Source organism: Oncorhynchus masou, chromosome 30 (genome assembly GCF_036934945.1).
Source record: "Oncorhynchus masou masou isolate Uvic2021 chromosome 30, UVic_Omas_1.1, whole genome shotgun sequence".
In the NCBI taxonomy this organism is placed as follows: domain Eukaryota; kingdom Metazoa; phylum Chordata; class Actinopteri; order Salmoniformes; family Salmonidae; genus Oncorhynchus; species Oncorhynchus masou.
Window position 1 is genome coordinate 19,327,395 of NC_088241.1, and position 21,312 is coordinate 19,348,706.

The 21,312-nt window shown below is 43.2% G+C and overlaps 1 protein-coding gene across 2 annotated transcripts in view; it reads left to right on the forward strand.

The window, feature by feature from the left end:
* Window positions 1-21,290, forward strand: part of LOC135522258 (platelet endothelial aggregation receptor 1-like) — a 39,862-nt gene extending 18,572 nt beyond the window's left edge. For both annotated transcript variants that reach the window (XM_064948346.1, XM_064948345.1), the window contains 22 exons: window positions 6,346-6,456; window positions 8,330-8,431; window positions 8,533-8,633; window positions 8,829-8,921; window positions 12,025-12,271; window positions 14,082-14,187; window positions 14,341-14,477; window positions 14,719-14,931; window positions 15,227-15,401; window positions 15,578-15,698; window positions 16,164-16,327; window positions 16,680-16,782; window positions 17,069-17,215; window positions 17,361-17,492; window positions 17,642-17,770; window positions 17,912-18,037; window positions 18,303-18,512; window positions 18,698-18,804; window positions 19,164-19,287; window positions 19,442-19,504; window positions 19,781-19,984; window positions 20,478-21,290. In XM_064948346.1, coding sequence (XP_064804418.1) covers window positions 6,350-6,456; window positions 8,330-8,431; window positions 8,533-8,633; window positions 8,829-8,921; window positions 12,025-12,271; window positions 14,082-14,187; window positions 14,341-14,477; window positions 14,719-14,931; window positions 15,227-15,401; window positions 15,578-15,698; window positions 16,164-16,327; window positions 16,680-16,782; window positions 17,069-17,215; window positions 17,361-17,492; window positions 17,642-17,770; window positions 17,912-18,037; window positions 18,303-18,512; window positions 18,698-18,804; window positions 19,164-19,287; window positions 19,442-19,504; window positions 19,781-19,984; window positions 20,478-20,620 — 3,054 coding nt within the window. In that variant the 5' untranslated portion in view covers window positions 6,346-6,349 and the 3' untranslated portion in view covers window positions 20,621-21,290. The remainder of the gene's footprint in view (window positions 1-6,345; window positions 6,457-8,329; window positions 8,432-8,532; window positions 8,634-8,828; window positions 8,922-12,024; window positions 12,272-14,081; window positions 14,188-14,340; window positions 14,478-14,718; window positions 14,932-15,226; window positions 15,402-15,577; window positions 15,699-16,163; window positions 16,328-16,679; window positions 16,783-17,068; window positions 17,216-17,360; window positions 17,493-17,641; window positions 17,771-17,911; window positions 18,038-18,302; window positions 18,513-18,697; window positions 18,805-19,163; window positions 19,288-19,441; window positions 19,505-19,780; window positions 19,985-20,477) is intronic.
* The last annotated feature ends 22 nt before the right edge of the window (window positions 21,291-21,312 follow it).

The following is a 21,312-nucleotide window of genomic DNA, read 5'->3' on the forward strand; positions in this document are numbered from 1 at the left end:
ATCAACAGCATATGAGCTGCCAGGACAAGACTTTCCACTCAGAATGTTCCAGTGTGTGGGGGATGAGACTTGTGGTGCGGTACCACCCTTAATGTACAAAGCCTCACTGTGAACACCCCCAAAATGTGTCATGTTCAAGAAACAATAAAGATGTCATGGATAAATGCAAGAAATTGACCAAATCAACAGTTACGCACCACATATATTTCTGATTTGCAAAAAAACGTTAATGTTTCAGAAAGTATGAATTTGAAAGATTGGATGTGGGGTGGTGTGTAGTTGTTCCGTCATTCCCCATTCTCCCAAAGGGTTGTTGATGGTGCCTACTCCCTTTGCCCCCACACCCGCCCACCTAACATGTGGCATTACAGCGTCTAGGGAGTGTGTGCCAGCCTACCCGTGGTCGAAGGAGCCGAATCTCTCATGCACGTCATGAAGAAATTCCAGATGCAAAGGATTATGGGATGATATATCTAGTTTACAGTAACTGTGTTTTAATGGAGGGTATAGGGGGGAAAGGGGGTGTGGGCTAATGCTGCAGAGTCGGGACTATAGACTGTGGTTAGAGTGACACATCAAGCTCTCCATCTTATTCACTCCAACTGGCAATGCCTGTCAGCTTGAGAGCACTTTTATGGATTTGTTCTTACAGTTCATATGTAAGTTGATGACACAAAGTCTAAAGCTTGAAATGGTTATATTTGTCCTAAAAAGGCTCTTGATACCACTAATCAGGGGAATTGACATTCAGAAGCGTTCAGCCAATTATATCATGTTGACAAGTTTTGGTTGTTACATTAGCTAAGTGATATGCATTGAAAATCATATATAATTTAGCTCAAGCTTTTTAAATAATATTTTCTGTATAATGTTCAACTATAATGTTCAACTATAGTGTATAATGTTGAGCTCCTGAATGTCATCTATTATGGAAATAGTGCAGCTGGTGACATTGACCTTTGATTGGTTGTTGTTACCTTATAAGTATCATAGAATCATATATAGGAGTTGGCTGTTGACTGGATATCAACCTCATTACAAGGTGTTGACTCTTAGCCCATCGTTTTTGCGCAGTGCAGACGTGGCGAATGCAATACTGAAGTGAATAAACTGTTTTCCTGTGTAATTTTATCTCTTTGGCTTCAATAATTTGGGACATTTGGACATTTAGAAATGGCATTCATATTATTGATCATGTAACATTATTATAGCATTTTACAATGCCAGGAGATTCCCAAGAGTAACTTTGAGAAATGACTGTGAACTTGAGACTTCATAGTGTGTAGCTTAGTTTCTTAGTCTGGCTTAGATATTGCACCCCTCTATATGAAAATCGAGTTGTTATTGGCGTCCCTCTCTCCTCCCTCCTTTCCTCCCTCTCTCTTTTCTCTTTTCTCTTCTCTCTCTCTCTCTCTCTCTCTCTCGCTCTCTCTCTCTCTCACACACTGTCTCTCTCACTGTCTCGCTGTCTCTCTCTCTCTCTCTCTCTCTCTCTCTCTGTCTCTCTCTCTCTCTCTCTCTCTCTCTCTCTCGCTGTCTCTCTCTCTCTCTTCTCCTTTTTTATTTTCTCTTTCTCACTCGACCTGTCACCAATCCACAGCCAATGTTTTTTTCTCAATTTTATTTTCCTTTGCGACGCTCTGTTCCAAAGAGTGACTAATATTTTCTACCTCAATTAACATTTCAACCCCAAAGAGAGAGAGGAGTAGAGGGGAGGGGAAAAGGCAAGCAACATTTGAACAGTGCCATGTGCAGTGTCTAGAATTTCACCATATACTGACAGTATAAAAACAACTCTCTACTCTAAAGAACATTTGAATGACACTAACTGGCAGTGTTTTTACAACTAATGCCGGTTTGCCTGAGGCTGATGCCATGCAGGTGTTTTTACACATGCATATACACACACTCTCATTCAAATAAACACATACAAGAACACACACATACATGTAATAGTGCCAGACATACACACAAACATATACAGTTCGCATTGCTGTTATGATTTTAGTCGTCTTTGATGTCCTTTGTTGTTGTTTTTTTATAATATTTTTTTTGCATTGTTGTTTGCTGTTTTCTCCTGTCTTTTCCTTTTTTCTCCTTAGTCCATTCTCTTGGTTGTTGGTGCATTGGGTGGGGTTCTTGGGGTGGGGAATGGAATTAATTGTATTTAAAAAATACATTAAAAAAATATTCCTTGGGGGGGACTGTGGGAGGGGTCTCGAACTATTAGGGAACTGTGGGGGGGATCTTGGAGGGTTCGTGTTCACGTTGTTTGGCCTGGTGATAGATCGGTCAACGTGTCCTTGAGGAGGGCATTGACCTTGGTTGTTTCTGTGTGTCGCTCTGAATGGGAATCTGTTGGATGACTGGTATTGTAACGGCGTTCTTTTGTTGTTGAAGGAGAGTCGGACCGAAATGCAGCGTGTAAGTTACTCATGTTTATTGAGTGAAGACAAAACGAACGAACTAACACGAATAACTAATAAATACAAAAAGAAACAACAAACAGAACGAAACCTAATACAGCCTGACTGGTGAAACTAACACAGAGACAGGAACAATCATCCAAGAAATACAAAGCGAAATCAGGCTACCTAAATACGGTTCCCAATCAGCGACAACGAGAAGCACCTGACTCCGATTGAGAACCGCCTCAGGCAGCCAACCTAATTAACACACACACACCCCTAATCAACTACAATACCAAACACTACAAACCCCAATACGAAAAAACAATACATAACAACCCCATGTCACACCCTGGACTGACTAACTAATAAACTAAAACACACAATACTAAGACCAAGGCGTGACAGGTATGATGTAGTTGTTGAGCGGCTTCACTGCAAGTATATTGTATGTTTCGAATATTCAATAAATAATAAATAAATAAATAATATAAAATTACATTTAAAAAACTCTCTACTCTTATTTAAGGAGCATGTTATCCAATAGCGACCATGAAGACCCCACCCCACTCAGGACTGGATTGTCTTGGAAGACAAGAAGCTTTAGGATGCTCAGTAAATGTGAATTAATCACTATTGCATGAATATTTCATGGTTCAAATGATGGTAAAGATGAAATAATAATAATAAAAAGTTTCAGTAAATATGTGTGAGTAGCCTCCTGAGCTGTCATTAAATGAAAACTGTGAACGCAATCTGTGTGAAACCAAATCAAATATTTTTCCTTAGTCTCATTTCTGAGGCTTTTGCAAGACTCATGACTGAAATTGAATGGTAATAACATGCATAAGAGTGTCTCGGTCTTGCAAGATTAATGTGACACGAGTACATCTGTTTTCATTTGGGCCTTGTCTCCATTGAAGTCCCTGTGCAGTTCTGGAAAGAGCATTGTGGGGCCCTTTTAAACATTAGGACATTCTCCAGTTGGTACGATCGGCACACGCGTGGGCCACTTGTTTAGATCTGTGACGCTTGACATTGTGAGCCAAGATGAGTCCAATGAATTTGTGAATATACTCAGATACTATGAATAGCCTCTCTATACCCGTTTCAATGTATGGGACTCATTTTGTGCATGGAACGTTTTAAGAACATGAAAAACAAATGAGCTGTCGATGAAACTATTAGAAAGTGTGTGCGTGCGTTGTGCTGTGTATTCCTAGCCTCTTTTTTTTATTGGGTCACATGAAAGTCCAATTGAGATGGTCTGCTTTGCTCATTGAAACTAACCAAAAATGCCTTCGAGTGCAGGCTGCTGCATTAGAGGTCCAGAACCACCTCTGTACCATTCAAGGCACATAGAGACGCACCTCTGGTCCAGACTACACCCTGGACCTAATAGATAAGTAGAGCCAAATCTGGTGCCCATCTGCACTTTTAACATAATAAATAATAATAATACATATATTTTGCCATCTGTGTATGTTTTTATCTTATGTTGATTACATGAAGCAACACAGAAGAAAAATCTTGATTTTTATAAAAGAAGATGGAAAAAAAAGACGATGAGGATTAAGCTCATAACTGTAAGTTGAATTTGATAAGAGTCTCAGCTGCAAAGGCTTGGGCAGGAATCAGGAATCAGGAATCAACCCATGTGTGGGTGGAGTTGCAAATAAAAGACTACTTCGGGGGGGCCTGAACCATTTTACCCTCTCTGAGCAGGGGTCTGCTACCTACTTACCAGTTATGTCTACCGACCTACCGTTCAATTTAAAGGTAACCCAAACATGCAATGTGAACTGCGCTGCCTTTACTTTCAGCCAGAGCTGTCTCTCTTCACGTCTGCACTCATTAAACCTACGTTCTCTTTCTCGGGACTTAAACATTCCCATGCGGTTTCAAGACTTTGTCTAATGAAGATCAATTAAAAAGAAAAAAGCTAATGAAAAATATTTTCTCCAGTCCAATGAAGTGGCTGCTGAAGTCGATTGCTCCTCTTAATAAAACCCATATGCCTGTTCTTATAAAATCCTGTTTTTGTGGTGCAGCTTTTTAAGGCGTTAGAGTGTGTGCCAGAATGTATATTATCTCCTGACACAGAGGACAGGAGGGTTGTGAAGGGTGATCTATCAAAAGCAGCAGATCAGTGAATGAACATGATTTATGTTACAGGGGGAATTGTGCCAAATCAACTCAAAGCTACAGCTGTAGGTTTAGTGTGACTGCTGTGGTGTGGCTGCAGTTTGTTTGTTACTCTGATTAGGAAAATGCTTAGGCTGAAGCCCCTAAAAGGGATCCTAGCATGGCATTGTTGAATAACCACACCCTTACATTGTGGGGGGAGAAAGAGACCTTGTGAAGGGCTAGACCTAGACTTATTGAAGTGGCTTGTTGTTTCTCTCTTTGCTTGACTGAACAAAAATGCTAAATATCTCATTTGAAATAACCATAAAAATAGCTGAATACCCCTTGACCAATTTTATGTCAACATGAGTCCATCCTCCAAAGACCGTCCCTTTCCCAAGATGAGGGGACTGGCCCTTCAGTTGACACCCATGCTATAGTGCTCCTGAACTTCCCAAAATGTCCATGGGAGTTTTTGGGGAAAAAGACCACTTTCTCTGTGCCGGCCTCCCTGCCGCTCCTTGAGAGCCTTCTCCGGTCCCCATCACTGGGCGTTGCCCTGGGTCTGCGTTTTGATTGGATCCAGATGGTGTGAGTGTGGAAGGGGACATGGCAGAAGAGTGTGGAGTCTTCTCTCCAGCTCTGATTGATAATAGCTAGGATGGTAGCTGGAGTCATATTCCTCCCCCCAATCCATTTCTGTCTCGCTCACTCACAGATTCAGTGGTGGGAAAAGTATCCAATTGTCATACTTGAGTAAAAGTAAAGATTCCTTCACAGAAAATGTCTTTAGAAAAAGTGAAAGTCACTCAGTAAAATACTACTTGAGTAAAAGTCTAAATGTATTTAGTTTTAAATATGCTTAAGTATCAAAAGTAAATGTAAATGGTTAAATATACAAACATTTCAAATTCCTTATATTAAGCAAACCAGACGGCACAATGTTTTTTACGGATAGACAGTGGCACACTCCCAACACTGACATCATTTACAAACTAAGCATTTGTGTTTAGTGAGTCTGCCAGATCAGAGGCAGTAGGGATGACCAGGGATCTTGATTCATGTGTGAATTGGACAATTTTCCTGTCCTGCTAAGCATTCAAAATGAAAGTACTTTTCGGGGTGAGGGAAAATGTATGGAGTAAAAAGTACATAATTGTCTTTAGGAACGTAATGAAGTAAAAGTAAAAGTTGTCAAAAGTATAAATAGTGTAGTACAGATACCTGAAAAAATGACTTAAGTTGTACCTTAAAGTATTTTTACTTAAGTACTCTACACCACTGCTCAGATTCCTCTGTTCTAAGTTGCCATATGGGGAGAGTAGGGAACGCGACGGGGAGGGTTTTGGTAAGCGGCTCAATGCTGGCCCGCTGCCTTACCTCTGCTTAGTGTTTAATGAACTCTTTTACAAGGGGTAATGCTTACCATGCTTAATAGGTGCTGAAAATATCATTAGATTCCCCTTGGAGTGAAACTACAGGAAGGTTTCAGATAAATGATAAGTGATAAGTGTTTTATATCTTTGTAATTCAGATGGCAGGCTAAAAGCAGTGCCAAACAAAAAACAGACAAGTCAGTTTATCAGTTTATCAAAGTCAGTATGATTTGATTTGCTGTTTAATGAGAGAAAAAAAGATAGGTATTTGATTATCCCCTTTCCTGCTAATAACCTGATCCTTAATAACTAACCCTCTCTTCAAATGTTGGTCCTCATGCTTTCGATCTGTAGCCTATTATCACTGCTATTGCTCCCATAGACAGGCATTATAAATATCCTCCATAACCTTTTTCCTCCCTTTCTCTCCTCAGGACCATGCAGTCACTGCAGACCTGTACCGTGCTGCTGGTTCTGAGCGTTCTGACTGGCCTGTCCTGGTCTCTGAACCCCAGGGACCCCAACGTGTGTAGCCTATGGGAGAGGTAAGTCAGTGTAGCTCATCTCATGTCATTGTACAAGAATAGAAGGGAGCACATTTTTTGTTTATACTGTTTAGTTTGTGAGAAAGAAATAGAAGTAGCAGCAGGTTTCATTGTAGATAACTTGTTGTTCGTTGTTGCACTTATCATTGAAGATGTAGCACAAAATATCAACTTCAGGTTGTCTCAACTCTAGACCATTATGGGTCCGTTCTGTCAATGTATTACAGTCCCTTGCGAAAGTATTCGGCCCCCTTGAACTTTGCGACTTTTTGCCACATTTCAGGCTTCAAACATAAAGATATAAAACTGTATTTTTGTGTGAAGAATCAACAACAAGTGGGACATAATCATGAAGTGGAACGACATTTATTGGATATTTCAAACTTTTTTAACAAATCAAAAACTGAAAAATTGGGCGTGCAAAATTATTCAGCCCCCTTAAGTTAATACTTTGTAGCGCCACCTTTTGCTGCGATTACAGCTGTAAGTCGCTTGGGGTATGTCTCTATCAGTTTTGCACATCGAGAGACTGAATTTTTTTCCCATTCCTCCTTGCAAAACAGCTCAGTGAGGTTGGATGGAGAGCATTTGTGAACAGCAGTTTTCAGTTCTTTCCACAGATTCTCGATTGGATTCGGGTCTGGACTTTGACTTGGCCATTCTAACACCTGGATATGTTTATTTTTGAATCATTCCATTGTAGATTTTGCTTTATGTTTTGGATCATTGTCTTGTTGGAAGACAAATCTCCGTCCCAGTCTCAGGTCTTTTGCAGACTCCATCAGGTTTTCTTCCAGAATGGTCCTGTATTTGGCTCCATCCATCTTCCCATCAATTTTAACCATCTTCCCTGTCCCTGCTGAAGAAAAGCAGGCCCAAACCATGATGCTGCCACCACCATGTTTGACAGTGGGTATGGTGTGTTCAGGGTGATGAGCTGTGTTGCTTTTACACCAAACATAACGTTTTGCATTGTTGCCAAAAAGTTCAATTTTGGTTTCATCTGACCAGAGCACCTTCTTCCACATGTTTGGTGTGTCTCCCAGGTGGCTTGTGGCAAACTTTAAACAACACTTTTTTATGGATATCTTTAAGAAATGGCTTTCTTCTTGCCACTCTTCCATAAAGGCCAGATTTGTGCAATATACGACTGATTGTTGTCCTATGGACAGAGTCTCCCACCTCAGCTGTAGATCTCTGCAGTTCATCCAGAGTGATCATGGGCCTCTTGGCTGCATCTCTGATCAGTCTTCTCCTTGTATGAGCTGAAAGTTTAGAGGGACGGCCAGGTCTTGGTAGATTTGCAGTGGTCTGATACTCCTTCCATTTCAATATTATCGCTTGCACAGTGCTCCTTGGGATGTTTAAAGCTTTTTGTATCCAAATCCGGCTTTAAACTTCTTCACAACAGTATCTCGGACCTGCCTGGTGTGTTCCTTGTTCTTCATGATGCTCTCTTCGCTTTTAACGGACCTCTGAGACTATCACAGTGCAGGTGCATTTATACGGAGACTTGATTACACACAGGTGGATTGTATTTATCATCATTAGTCATTTAGGTCAACATTGGATCATTCAGAGATCCTCACTGAACTTCTGGAGAGAGTTTGCTGCACTGAAAGTAAAGGGGCTGAATAATTTTGCACGCCCAATTTTTCAGTATTTGATTTGTTAAAAAAGTTTGAAATATCCAATAAATGTCGTTCCACTTCATGATTGTGTCCCACTTGTTGTTGATTCTTCACAAAAAATACAGTTTTATATCTTTATGTTTGAAGCCTGAAATGTGGCAAAAGGTCGCAAAGTTCAAGGGGGCCGAATACTTTCACAAGGCACTATATTATGTCTGAGTACATTTTGTCCTTTCATGCAGCTTCACAACCTCAGTGAAGGAGTCATATGCCCACCCTTATGACCAGGTGACAGAGGAACCTTGCTCTGAGCCACGCACCTCCTACAGATGCACACGTCACAGGTAACACAGCCTGCCGACTCACTTCCTGTTTACTTCCTGGTTGTGTCCATGAGGTCAGAGGGTAACAGGAAGTATTCTCTATTGGACTTTGTGTTGGCCAGGATCACCTATAAGACAGCATACAGACAGGCGGTGAAGATGGACTACCGCCTAAGGTACCAGTGTTGCCCTGGCTACTACGAGAGCAGAGACAAATGTGTCCGTAAGTTTAACGCCATGGCTTTTGTTTATTAGCATATCAAAACAAACTTAGAAAATTCATCCAGTTTTGTGCTTGGTTGGTTGCTGAATTGGTTACATTCTGCAGAGTTGACATGCATGGCTTACATAATATATATACTCTCCACAAACCTTCTCGTCTAGTAAGAGTGTGTTTGTGTGTGTTTTTCATCACTAGCCCGCTGTACTAAGGAGTGTGTCCATGGGAGATGTGTTGCTCCAGACCGCTGCCAGTGTGAGGGAGGCTGGCGTGGCGACGACTGCTCCAGTGGTGCGTTACATCAACACACACACGCACGCACGCACGCACGCACGCACACACACACACACACACACACACACACACACACACACACACACACACACACACACACACACACACACACACACACACACACACACACACACACACACACACACTGCAGGAAAGGACAAATGACCATTACTCAAAAACTGATCCTCACACACAACACTCAATCACACATAGAGTTTTCCAATGGAAACAGCAAGGGACCAAATAAACAGTGATGCGTCATTGAAGTAAGCCACAGTCCAGAAAACAGTTTATTAGACCAGGAGAACACTATGTCCCACTGCCTTCCTTTCACCTGCCATTTTATGCTACATCAAGTATATAACATTCCCAAAGCTTATACTGCATGCTTAGACCCAGGGCCCGGGATGTAAAATCAATATTTTCCGTATTTTGCAAGTATACACTTTTGGAATCCTATGCTAAAAAATGTATAGTTAAAAAAAAAGCTTTATCTCAGCACAGGATTAATGTTTTACATTTTATTTATCCCAGAAATATTTTATTAACCCAGAAACTTCTAGTTAATCTATGCCAGTGTTCTTCTGAACTCAACCAGGTCACTAGTACAGTGCTGAATGGAGGACTTAACTTAAGCTGGTGGTGTGTGATGCCTTCAGAGGGGATGATGGGAAGGGGAAATGGAAAATGTTACCCCTTTCCCACTTTGTCTCTCTCTCCTTCTCTCTCTGGGCAAACAAGTGCTGGCCTCGGCCCCATACTGCTGAGTCCTATAATAAAGCCCACTGGCAGAATGAGAGCTGACACTTCCTGGAATAGATTCTTGTGTGTTGAGCTAGCTGAGGGAAATGAGAGAGAAAGGCTGAGGTTTAGCACTGGGAGCTGAGAGAAAAACAGAGGAAGAGGGAGAGATAGAGACCAAGAGAGAGGGGAAGAAGGGGGTGGGGGCAGAGGCAGCCAGAGAAAGAAGTGGACAAAGAGAATGAAAGAGAGAGAAATAAATAAATAAATGTAGTTTAATAAGAGATTGTTTTGGGAAGAGCGATTGTGATGGAATAATACATATTTGGTGAGGTTGGGAGGTTTGGATACAGAAAAAGAAGACTGGTTGAGTTTTGATACTTAAGAATAGAGTGATACACTCCAGAAGGGTGTGTGAGAAAGAAGGGTGTGGGGAAAAGAAGGACTGGATGTGTTTCAGTTAGATATGTGGGAGATAATGTGGTTAGATGCAGATGTGACCTCCACCACCTTTATTTTATTTAACTAGGCAAGTCAGTTAAGAACAAATTCTTATTTTCAATGACGGCCTAGGAACAGTGGGTTAACTGCCTGTTCAAGGGCAGAACGACAGATTTGTACCTTGTCAGCTCGGGGGTTAACCACTAGGCCAACCTGCTGCCCCACCACCACTTGAACAATACACTTTGGGAAAGAAGATAAGTGTCCCACCTTATCTTAATGCATTCAATTTACAGTACAATGGAGACTTGCCATTTTTAAAGAGCGCATCAATCGAAAAAAATTCACTTTTGAACCCTGATCAGATGTAAACAAACATATTGACAATCTCCCTGAGAACAGGTCTGGGTTCTGTTATAAGTTGAGTAAGTGCAGAGGCTTGGGCACAGCCAGCTGGTCCTAGCACAGCTCTTCAAAGCATAGGTGTCCAATCCATCATGTTTCACTCACCCACACTCATGGCTGGCCTTGTCAGGCCTGGACTATGATAGCGGATAGTAGATGGCCTAGTACCCTGCAGGTCCTAAATCTCCATTGGCGTCCTGGAGAACGCCTGTGCAAACATTATTGCTGCTCCAGCTGAGCTTCCCATAACTCAATGTGTCACACACTCCAACTGCAGCCTCTCAGCGTCTCTGCCCACACAGGGAATGAGTAAACGTTTGATTCATTTAAACAAAGAAAGGAGAAAAAGGTCTTGTTCTGAGTTAGAGTGATAAACATTTCTCTGCTATGTGGTAGTTTACGCTCCAAACCCTAATTTGGCCATACTGTCCCCTCCATTTAATTGTCAAAGAAGTCCTGCTTGAAACTGTGACACAGCACATATTGTATGTGACTGAAGGAAAGAAAGGTGGGTGGAAGATCTCACGATAAACTACGTAGAAAAGATACCGTTCCTGTAGAAAATGTGTGTGCTTGCTTCAGCTGTCTAAAAGTATTTGTCTCATAGTGGAAGAAGTAGTAGTAGTTTTTACTGCAATAGTAGTTGTGACTGAAGCAAGCACACTAGAATCCATTTAAAACCTATGATTTGTTTGTGATCATTCCCCAATAACCTCAATAAGACAAGTATCAATCTATCATTGAATGGTTGTCACCATGATAGTTAGTGAGATCATCACTTGTGTGCAAAGCATCAGTTACATCACCTGTATTGGATATCTTTTTTTCCATTGAATAGGGTTTGTACCGCAGTCCGTCTGCATTATTGATGAGACATTGGAGGAGTCAGTGTGTGTCCATGTGGGATCCTGGTTCCCGTAGAATCAGGAATGATCCCCCCGGACGCTCCTTAACTCTGATTGAAATCCAAACCCTGTGTGAATCACCGGTTGGCGATAACCGCCGGAGCCAACCTGAAAGGCCGCTGTCAAATTCTCAATTTTAACCTCATCCATCTTGTTGGCTCCATGCAAATCGCCCTGTCAATCGTGATTCACAAGTCTGTAACATAAGATCCTGGAGCTATTAGGGCTAGAGTTGGACATAGACTATGTCTCTGTTTGTTGGAAATTCATGACTATACATGTATAGATATATTGTCCCTGGGGGAGTGATCTTTACCATCGTCTTCTACTCAGGTTCCTGTGCTGTTGTTGTTGGGATGAAACATGACAGTCCCAGTGGTCCAAATGGAATTTCATTGGATATGTTTTTGTTAATGTGCATTGCAATGACATCACATATAGTATACAGTGTAACACCATGCAACTACATCAGGTTAAGTTAATATTAAGAAAACATTTTCAGAGATACAGTATCAGATGGAAAACATTGTACACTGGCCCACCAGTCCACTGTATGGGGTTTCTTTTTTACGTGTCTGTTATCATCTGTGTCTGTGTGTGTCTCCCAGCCTGCGATGACCAACACTGGGGTCCAGGTTGTGGTCAGCTGTGTAAGTGTGAGAACGGTGGCCTGTGCAATCCTGTGACCGGTACCTGCCAGTGTCCTCCAGGCTACATTGGGCGCCGCTGCGAGGACCCCTGCCCACCAGGCACCTTTGGCAAGGGCTGTCTTCAGAAGTGCCAGTGTGGAACTGGGGGATCCTGCAATAAAGTGACCGGAGAGTGCCTGTGTCGAGAACATTTCACTGGGACATTGTGAGTTGTAGAACCAACGCTCTCTCAAATAGGCCTTCAGCAGTATGTATCAATATAAAGTAAATAGAATGTTAAGGTTGGAAAGACAAAATGCAGAGGCAGTAGACTAATTGTTATACCATATCCTATGGCCTTATTCCATCCTACCAATGCAGCAAAAGAGCCCCTCTTGAAACACTAGGTTAGAGCATGAGTCATTAGTTACAACCTGTGTTTTAGATGCCCCTGAGCATGAGTCATTAGTTACAACCTGTGTTTTAGATGCCCCTGAGGATGAGTCATTAGTTACAACCTGTGTTTTAGATGCCCCTGAGGATGAGTCATTAGTTACACCCTGTGTTTTAGATGCCCCTGAGGATGAGTCATTAGTTACAACCTGTGTTTTAGATGCCCCTGAGGATGAGTCATTAGTTACACCCTGTGTTTTAGATGCCCCTGAGGATGAGTCATTAGTTACAACCTGTGTTTTAGATGCCCCTGAGGATGAGTCATTAGTTACACCCTGTGTTTTAGATGCCCCTGAGGATGAGTCATTAGTTACACCCTGTGTTTTAGATGCCCCTGAGGATGAGTCATTAGTTACACCCTGTGTTTTAGATGCCCCTGAGGATGAGTCATTAGTTACACCCTGTGTTTTAGATGCCCCTGAGGATGAGTCATTAGTTACACCCTGTGTTTTAGATGCCCCTGAGGATGAGTAGAGAACCACTCGGAATTAGTGGGAATTATTTATATGAGGCAGCTGCCAACGTCAGAAATCAACACAGCACTCTAATAGTCCAAGGTCCACCCTCAAAAAAATGTGTTGATCCATGACCCAGGAAACAAAACTGCAAAATGTCGGCAATCTCGGTAGATAATCTTGTGAATATGAACACTGTGTGATTCAAAACTTGTAAAAGTTGCATATTAATTTGTTTAAAAAAATTAAAGTTATGTCTTTAGCATCAAAATCATAGCGCATCTTGGATAATATCCCGAGCAACGCTCCTAGCAACATTCTGGATAATATCCCTAGCAATGTACCGGTCCTTCACTGATCCAGATGAACCCGTATAAGATGTTTTGTCAGCTGTATTTAGCTTACAAGGGCCATCATTGCTTTTGCCTTCTAGCCAAACTAAAGACAGCACATTTGCCAGCTAACAACAGCTCTCAAAACATTCAAGGTCCCGACAGCTACATAATGTGATGTTCTGAAATCTGATACAAAAATCTATTTAGCACCTTTCAACAGCTTCTGATCTTGTATTATTCTGGGATTTCTCCGGTCCGGTACATAAGTTGCTTTCTGCAAGCGTGGACAACGGAAAGTGTGTAACAAATGTAACCAAGGTGTAGCATGCCAACCTCATTATTTTGCTAGAGGAAATGACCCAAAATGCTATGATTTTGAAATGGCATCTTTGATTTGTAATATTTAAGCAACGTGCAATGTTTACAAGTTTTGAAACACACAGTCCTCATACTCATAAAATGATCTGCGTAATGATGTTTGTTTCCTGGGTCACGGAATGCCTTTTCTGAAGCCTTTTTTTGGTGAGAGGCCCTTTGACTATAAGCACTAGTAGAAGTGTTTGGCAATGTACCACTTTTGATGAATTCCACTGTGTACAGTTGAGTATTTGTTGCAAGTGCAGTAATTTTATTTGTCCTTGAACAACTTTCTCTGTATGCTTATGCACTGGATCGCAAAGAGATTCCACTAAATTGAAAAAGATAGGAACTCGTTAACTTGTACCCTACATTTCCATCTCTACACAATCTGAGTTGAGCTGCCACTCAGTGTTCTTTCCTCCATGTTCCTCAGCTGTGAGAAGGCATGCCCAAGGAGTCGATGCCCGCTGCGATGCCCGTGCCAGAATGGGGGAATCTGCCAGGGGAAGGGAATCTGTGCGTGCCCCCCTGGTTGGACGGTATGTTTCCTGATCCCGACTCAAACACAGCATCAGTGGGTCAACGTGGAAATCTTTGTCTTTTGAGGTTATCAATCAGATCCCTCTTTTAATGTCATCGTACCATGTAAACTCTTTCTCTCTTTGTCTCCTCTCTCTTTCTCTCTTTCTCAGGGTGAGGTGTGTACAGAGCGCTGTGCAGAGGGCAGGTTTGGTCCTAACTGTGCCCACGAGTGTGTGTGTCACAACCGGGGCCACTGCGACCCTGAGACAGGCCATTGCCAGTGTGCTGAAGGCTTCACTGGAAACAGGTGTGTGTGTTTATCTAACTCTCTGCAGTAGAGACCGATGCTGTACATGTGCCGTATACTCAACCTGCGCACATGGTTGGGTAGAAGTTGTTTATATCATACAGTTCATGTATCTGTCATACAGGATATTAAATAGGGTGCAAACAGAATAGTTTCTGATTCAGTTCGAGCCAGATATAAGTTATTCCACTTTGGTTGCAGAGTTTGTCCTGATTTGTGTGTATGTGTGGTATCTCCACAGGTGCAGCGAGGAGTGCCGGGTGGGTAGTTACGGGCGGGACTGTAAGGGTGTGTGCGACTGTGCCAACGGGTCTCGCTGCTATAACATAGATGGAGGCTGTCTGTGTGAGCCTGGCTTCAGTGGACCCCAGTGCAGAGAGAGGATGTGTAGGCACGGCACCTATGGCCTTCAATGTGAACGCACCTGCCGCTGCCACGACACACACACACTCAGGTATGGATCAAGAAAGGGTACACACACACACTGCCACATATAACAATTCACACACACACACACGCACGCACACACGCACGCACACACACACACACACACACACACACACACACACACACACACACACACACACACACACACACACACACACACACACACACACACACACACACACACACACACAAGCCCATAATAGTTTTTACATTTTTTTGTTGTTTATAATTCTTAGATTTGTTAAATTCTGTATTAATTGTGCTCACCCATGTGATCATGTTTTCCTCTGTCCATTGGCTAGCTGTCACCCACTGAAAGGCGAGTGCACATGCCAGCCAGGCTGGGCGGGGCTTTACTGCAACGAGACTTGCGCCCGTGGTTACTACGGCCATGGTTGCCTGGAGCCCTGCCTGTGTGTCAACGGAGGGGTGTGTGACAGTGTGAGCGGGGACTGCCACTGTGCCCCTGGGTACACGGTGAGTGACAGGCAATACTGGGGCACAGAATGGCACTGACAATAACTAAAGCATCATTTATTTGGGTTATTTACTTAAGGTAATAAACATGCATGCAGAAATGTATACTCATATTGCATATATTCTGCTTTTCTGTTGTTGTGAGCTGTTATAACCTGCTTATGTCTGTTGCGTAGGGTGCTCACTGTGAGAGTCCCTGTAAGAGTGGTACCTATGGGAAGGACTGTTCTCTGGAGTGCTCCTGTTCCAACTCAGTGTACTGCTCTCCCATTGATGGGACCTGCTTCTGCAAAGAGGGTGAGTCACTGATAAGAGACAGTCTGACTGAGAGAGAATAGTCATAATATCTCTACTCCGATGGGACAAACAGACACGCAGACATACTCAACGGCGTGAGTGTGTCTGTGGCTACCTTATTGTGTGAACCAGTCAGTTAGAACGCGATTCCGTCTGTGTCGCTGAAGCGTTACATTCAAACTACATTGAAACAGGACTTCCTTTTGAGCCGACGTATGCAGCGTTTACCGTGAATGCTGTCACCGCTAGCTAACCTGGGAACATTGCCTTTAAAGTTCAATCACGCTGTAACCTTGAACCTCCGCGACACCGTTTGAATCCAGCCATAGGTATCAGAAGCAGACATGTGTTTTGTTCCAAAATAGCTGCTCCTCTTTACAGAAAGACATTTAGACAAACATGCAGGCTGACAGACACAGACATGTATGATTCCTTTACAAAATGTCCCTCTCTGTCTCTCTCCAGGCTGGCGAGGGCGGTACTGCTCCATGCCCTGTTCTAAGGGCACCTGGGGCCCGGGTTGCAACGCCACGTGCCAGTGTGCCAATGGGGCATTGTGTAACCCAGCAGACGGATCCTGCACTTGCTCTCCAGGCTGGCAGGGGCCCCTGTGCGACCAACCATGTCCCGTAAGTGCCAGTATGATACTGTAGCTATAACGTTTATTAAAAGGAAACATGATCTTAACGTAACTTGGGCCTGATGTGATTTTTTTCATTGCATATATTAGTAATGTTACTCATACTATAATCACTGTCTTTATCTCTCTACTGTAGCTCATTCTGTGCATCCATAAGCCTATATTCTGGACTTCCCCTTATCTTCAGTCCTCCTTTTCCTCAATGAGGAAAATCTGCCAACTATGATGTATTTACAGTGTATCTTGCCAAAGTACAGTTTGCTTGACTCTGACTGTGCTGCCAAATGGTTCAGGGATTCCCTTGACGATGCTTTCGTGGTTGGCATGTGTTTGCTGTACAGATGGGCACGTTCGGGCCAGGCTGCCTGAAGAGGTGTGACTGCCTAAACGCAGATGGCTGCCAGGGTGCCAGCGGGCAGTGCCAGTGTCTGCCAGGGTGGACTGGTAAGCACCGACGCCCCCGTTGAGTTTGTGTCAGCTTGGGATGGACCTGGAAATGAGTCAGTCCAATGTGATCTACAGGTTTTAACCTCTCTCTGTGTCTCTCTCTCTCTGTCTCTCTCTCTCGCTGTCTTTCTGTCTGTCTCTCTGTCCCACTCTCTGTCTCTCTCTCTCTCTGTGTCTCTCTGTGTCTCACTCTCTGTCTCTGTCTCTGTCTCTGTGTGTCTCTCTGTGTCTCTGTGTCTCTGTCTCTCTGTCTGTCTGTCCTGTGTGTGCTTTTCTCTCCTAGGTGCCCGCTGTGCCCAGACATGCTCAGAGGATACATGGGGACGTCACTGTAACCAGAGCTGCTTCTGTCAGAACAGTGCCACATGTCTGCCACACAGCGGTGCCTGCGTTTGTCTCCCTGGTTACTGGGGACCCACCTGTCAACAAAGTGAGTACATAAAATGCTTGATATTGATGCCTGTATAAATAAGTAGAAAATGTCACTCTATCACCATCAATCTCATTCATATGCTAAGTTGTGTGTCAAGTTGCTAAATTGTTATGAATCACCATAATCTCTCTCTTTCTCTCAGTGTGCAGTGCAGGTGTGTATGGTGACCAGTGCAGTATAACATGCCCGTCCTGTGCCCACTCCTCCTCCTGCCACCATGTCACAGGCCAGTGTGTGTGTACCCCCGGGTACACTGGAGCCCTTTGTGAACAAGGTCAGCACTAAATCACATCTCACCTATAGTCAAACTAGCGTACATATAGAAGACCCGCAGCATCTTGGCATACTTTAGTGCTTTACATGGTCATTTTTTCATGTGTGTATTATATTTGACCTTGACGTGTGTTTTGGTGTAATTCCTAGCCTGTCCAGTGGGTCTCTATGGTAAGCAATGTACTGGAGTGTGTAGATGTGCCCACAACTCATCGTGCCACCATCAGGATGGGTCCTGCCTCTGCCCCCCAGGATGGACAGGCCCTGACTGTACTCTACGTAAGTCTGGCTCAATTGATTTTTTACTGTATCACAACATATGCCCAACTTGACCTTTGCTGATTGAAATCAATGCCATTTTTTTTAAATAAAGAGTTCAAATTCATGAGTCATACTTTGAATATCTGCATGTGCCTTTAGAATGCCACCATGGGATGTTTGGCCTTAACTGTGCCCAAGTCTGCTCCTGCCCACCCAACTTCTACTGCGACCCACAGACAGGAGAGTGTGTGTGTGAATCAGGACCAGGGATCGACTGCAAAAAAGGCATGGTCTCCCCTTTTACCCAATGAACAGTTACTAACCATACATAAGTTTACAAGCTTGAAAATGACATACTGTTGCCCATAGCTACCAGACTATAATAGTTGTCTATTGAGTTGTCTATTGAATCTGCTACAATCCAGTTAAATAAGACGGCAATGAAACTTTGGTTATTATCTACCTAAGTCTATTCAGCATTAAGTATTGTGACGGTGATGACTGGAGGGCCTGTGACGGTGATGACCCTTGTTCTCTGTGCTCCACACAGAACGCTTTGTGAGTATGATGGTGCCCGTGTCCCCGGGGGAGAGGGACTCGTGGGGGGCCATCGCAGGCATCGGAGTGCTGGTCATGCTGGTGGTGCTGCTGCTGGCCCTGCTACTGCTCTACCGCCGCCGGCAGAAAGACAAGCAAGCCAACACACCAACAGTCTCCTTCTCCACCTCACGCACCGTCAACTCCGAATACGCAATACCAGGTACTGTATTGATACAGCTTTGGTTTAAAATATTACGTTAAAAAACGAATGTTTGCAAATAGTTTGACCACATAATGTATCCATACTGTAGCGCTGGCTAGGTTACAGTTTTGGTGAGGATTCATACACAGTAATGTATTTTATACACAGTGCTGGTTATTGATGTCATGTCCCTTCTTGCTCAGATGTTCCTCACAGCTACCACCACTACTACAACCCCAGCTATCACACATTGACTTGGAGCAGACCCCCTCTACCACACGTCCCCAACAACCAGGACCGTACCATCAAGGCAAGTGTCATTACCGTCACCTCCGTCTCGAGTCAACTCTGTTACACCCGTGTCCTTTATACAGCAGGGTAGGGGCTGCTCACGGCAAGGTAGCCTAGTGGTTAGAGCGTTGGACTAGTAACCGAAAGGTTGCAAGTTCGAATCCCCGAGCTGACAAGGTACAAATCTGCCGTTCTGCCCCTGAACAGGCAGTTAACCCACTGTTCCTAGGTCAGTCATTGAAAATAAGAATTTGTTCTTAACTGACTTGCCTAGAAAAATAAAGGTAAAATAAAAAAATTCAAATAAAATACAGGATATGCTTGTTTGAGAGGAGCTGTATGATTTCCGATTGGTTAATATTGGTGTCTTTCAAACAGAACACCAATAACCAGCTCTTCTGTGATGTGAAGAACATGGAGAGGGAGAGAGGCCTGTTCGGGGTGGAGAGCAATGCCACTTTGCCTGCAGACTGGAAACACCATGAGGCTCGCAAAGAACCAGGCCCGTCTTTTTTACTGCCTGTTTCAAACTGCCAGTTCTTCACCAACTTTCATCCTCCATTTCATCACCTGATATTGATTTAATACCAAGACAGGATATTTGTCTTTTATGAGTTTGCTATAAATAGTTTATGCAAAATGTTTCATGTTTACAGGAGCTTTCAGCATTGACCGCAGTTATAGCTACAGTGCCAGCCTTGGGAAATATTACAACAAAGGTAGTTTTCCATGCTTCCTATATATATATATATATCCCTTTTCTCCTTCATTTCCAGCAACTCCAAGTTAACATGAAATATGCTTGCTTTTCTCTAGAACTACTCTAGGCAACATGTCCATCAATCCATTTTCACACATGCCTTCCTTTTGTGGAACATTTAACATAAAACATGCCTGAACTGTCAACCCATCACCAGATGACAAACTACATGTGACCTGGCTGACCCAGAGCCAGTCAGCTCCTCTGTTAACTTTTACACTCTGCCCCTTGTTAGTGACCGAACTAAAGGACACTGTGGTGGCAGCTAGCAGCAGTTCTCTGAACAGTGAGAACCCCTACGCCACCATTAAAGACCTGCCCGGCCTGCCCTTCGTCCCTCCTGAGAGCAGCTACATGGAGATGAGGACGACCATGCCCCATGAGAGGTCCTACACCGAGATCAGCTCTCCACCATTCAGCACAGCAACATTACGCAGAGGTGGGTTACTATACTGTTGTTCAAGACCCTTCCAATTTATGTCAGTAGTATACACGGAATATCTGGCTATGCTGGCATGTAAAACAACAAAACAGACAATTCACTATCACTATGTAAAATGTTTAGGTTTCACATAGCATACTCAGAAAAAAAAGAATAAATATTAGACTGTGCAAATAGACAACTGAGATGGATGGGTTTCCGTAACACATGGTTGAATGGGCAGTACTGTTTTCATGGAAATGAAAAGGAGGTCATGTGAGGAAAGGGAGAGGGGAGGAAACCACAGGAATGGATTGGAAAGTCTCAGTATGAGGGCTGGAGAAAGGGTTGACCATAGCAATAACCTCATTCCTAGGCCAGGAGAATCATACCATATATTTCATAGTATGATCCTTAATTTACCATTCACATTATGAGTAAACAAAGAAAATCAGAAATATAAACTCCAGTAGACAAATGACAATTACAATGTTTATTTCAAATTTTTCAGAGCGTAGTTCCCTTGGGCAGGTCCCAGAGCAGGAGCCCCATAATCACTATGACCTACCTGTGAACAGCCACATCCCAGGACACTATGACCTGCCACCTGTCCGACGCCCACCCTCTCCCGTACGCAGGAGACTGCCCCAATGACACCAGCCCTACTCTGAACATCACAACTCAGAAGAACTACTTTTAAACGTTACTGCCATTCAAAAACATTGGTAGGAAGTTGTCTTGGGGTTATTCAAGGCTACAAAACAGTCAGTTGCAGCAGTGACAGTCAGTGCAACCTGACAATGACAGCAGATTATGCCGATGCTTCTGTCAGTAGGTTTACATAGTAAAACTGCCCCCTGGTGGATTAAGGTGGCATTTTATCCACCGTTACACTCTTGTGATCCAGACTCAAGGGCCAAGGCATGTGGGGATAGGCTTTGAGAAGGACAGTATCGCAGTTTGAGGACATACATGCATGCATGCATTCGAGTTTGATCAAACTTGGGATTCCTTCAAATGTTATTTTCACACTGCAGATGAAGGGACTTGGCTTTTGGAGCACATGATTTGGCATACACACCTTTTGACCAGAATGACATAAACCGGGACGGTAATTGAAAGACATTTTTATATCTCCATGATGTTAGTAGTTTAGTATGATGTCCTTTCAAGCCCCTTTTCCCCTCCCCTATAGACAATAGAATGTCAGCTTCCAATTAGGGGGAATCCAGAGCACATTTGTACAGCTAGCGCCTCAGAATGTTTTTCAATGTAATCATGCAATATGTTGTATATAATGTACATTAAATGGCTTAACATTGTATGCACTTGTTCAGAAGCATTTT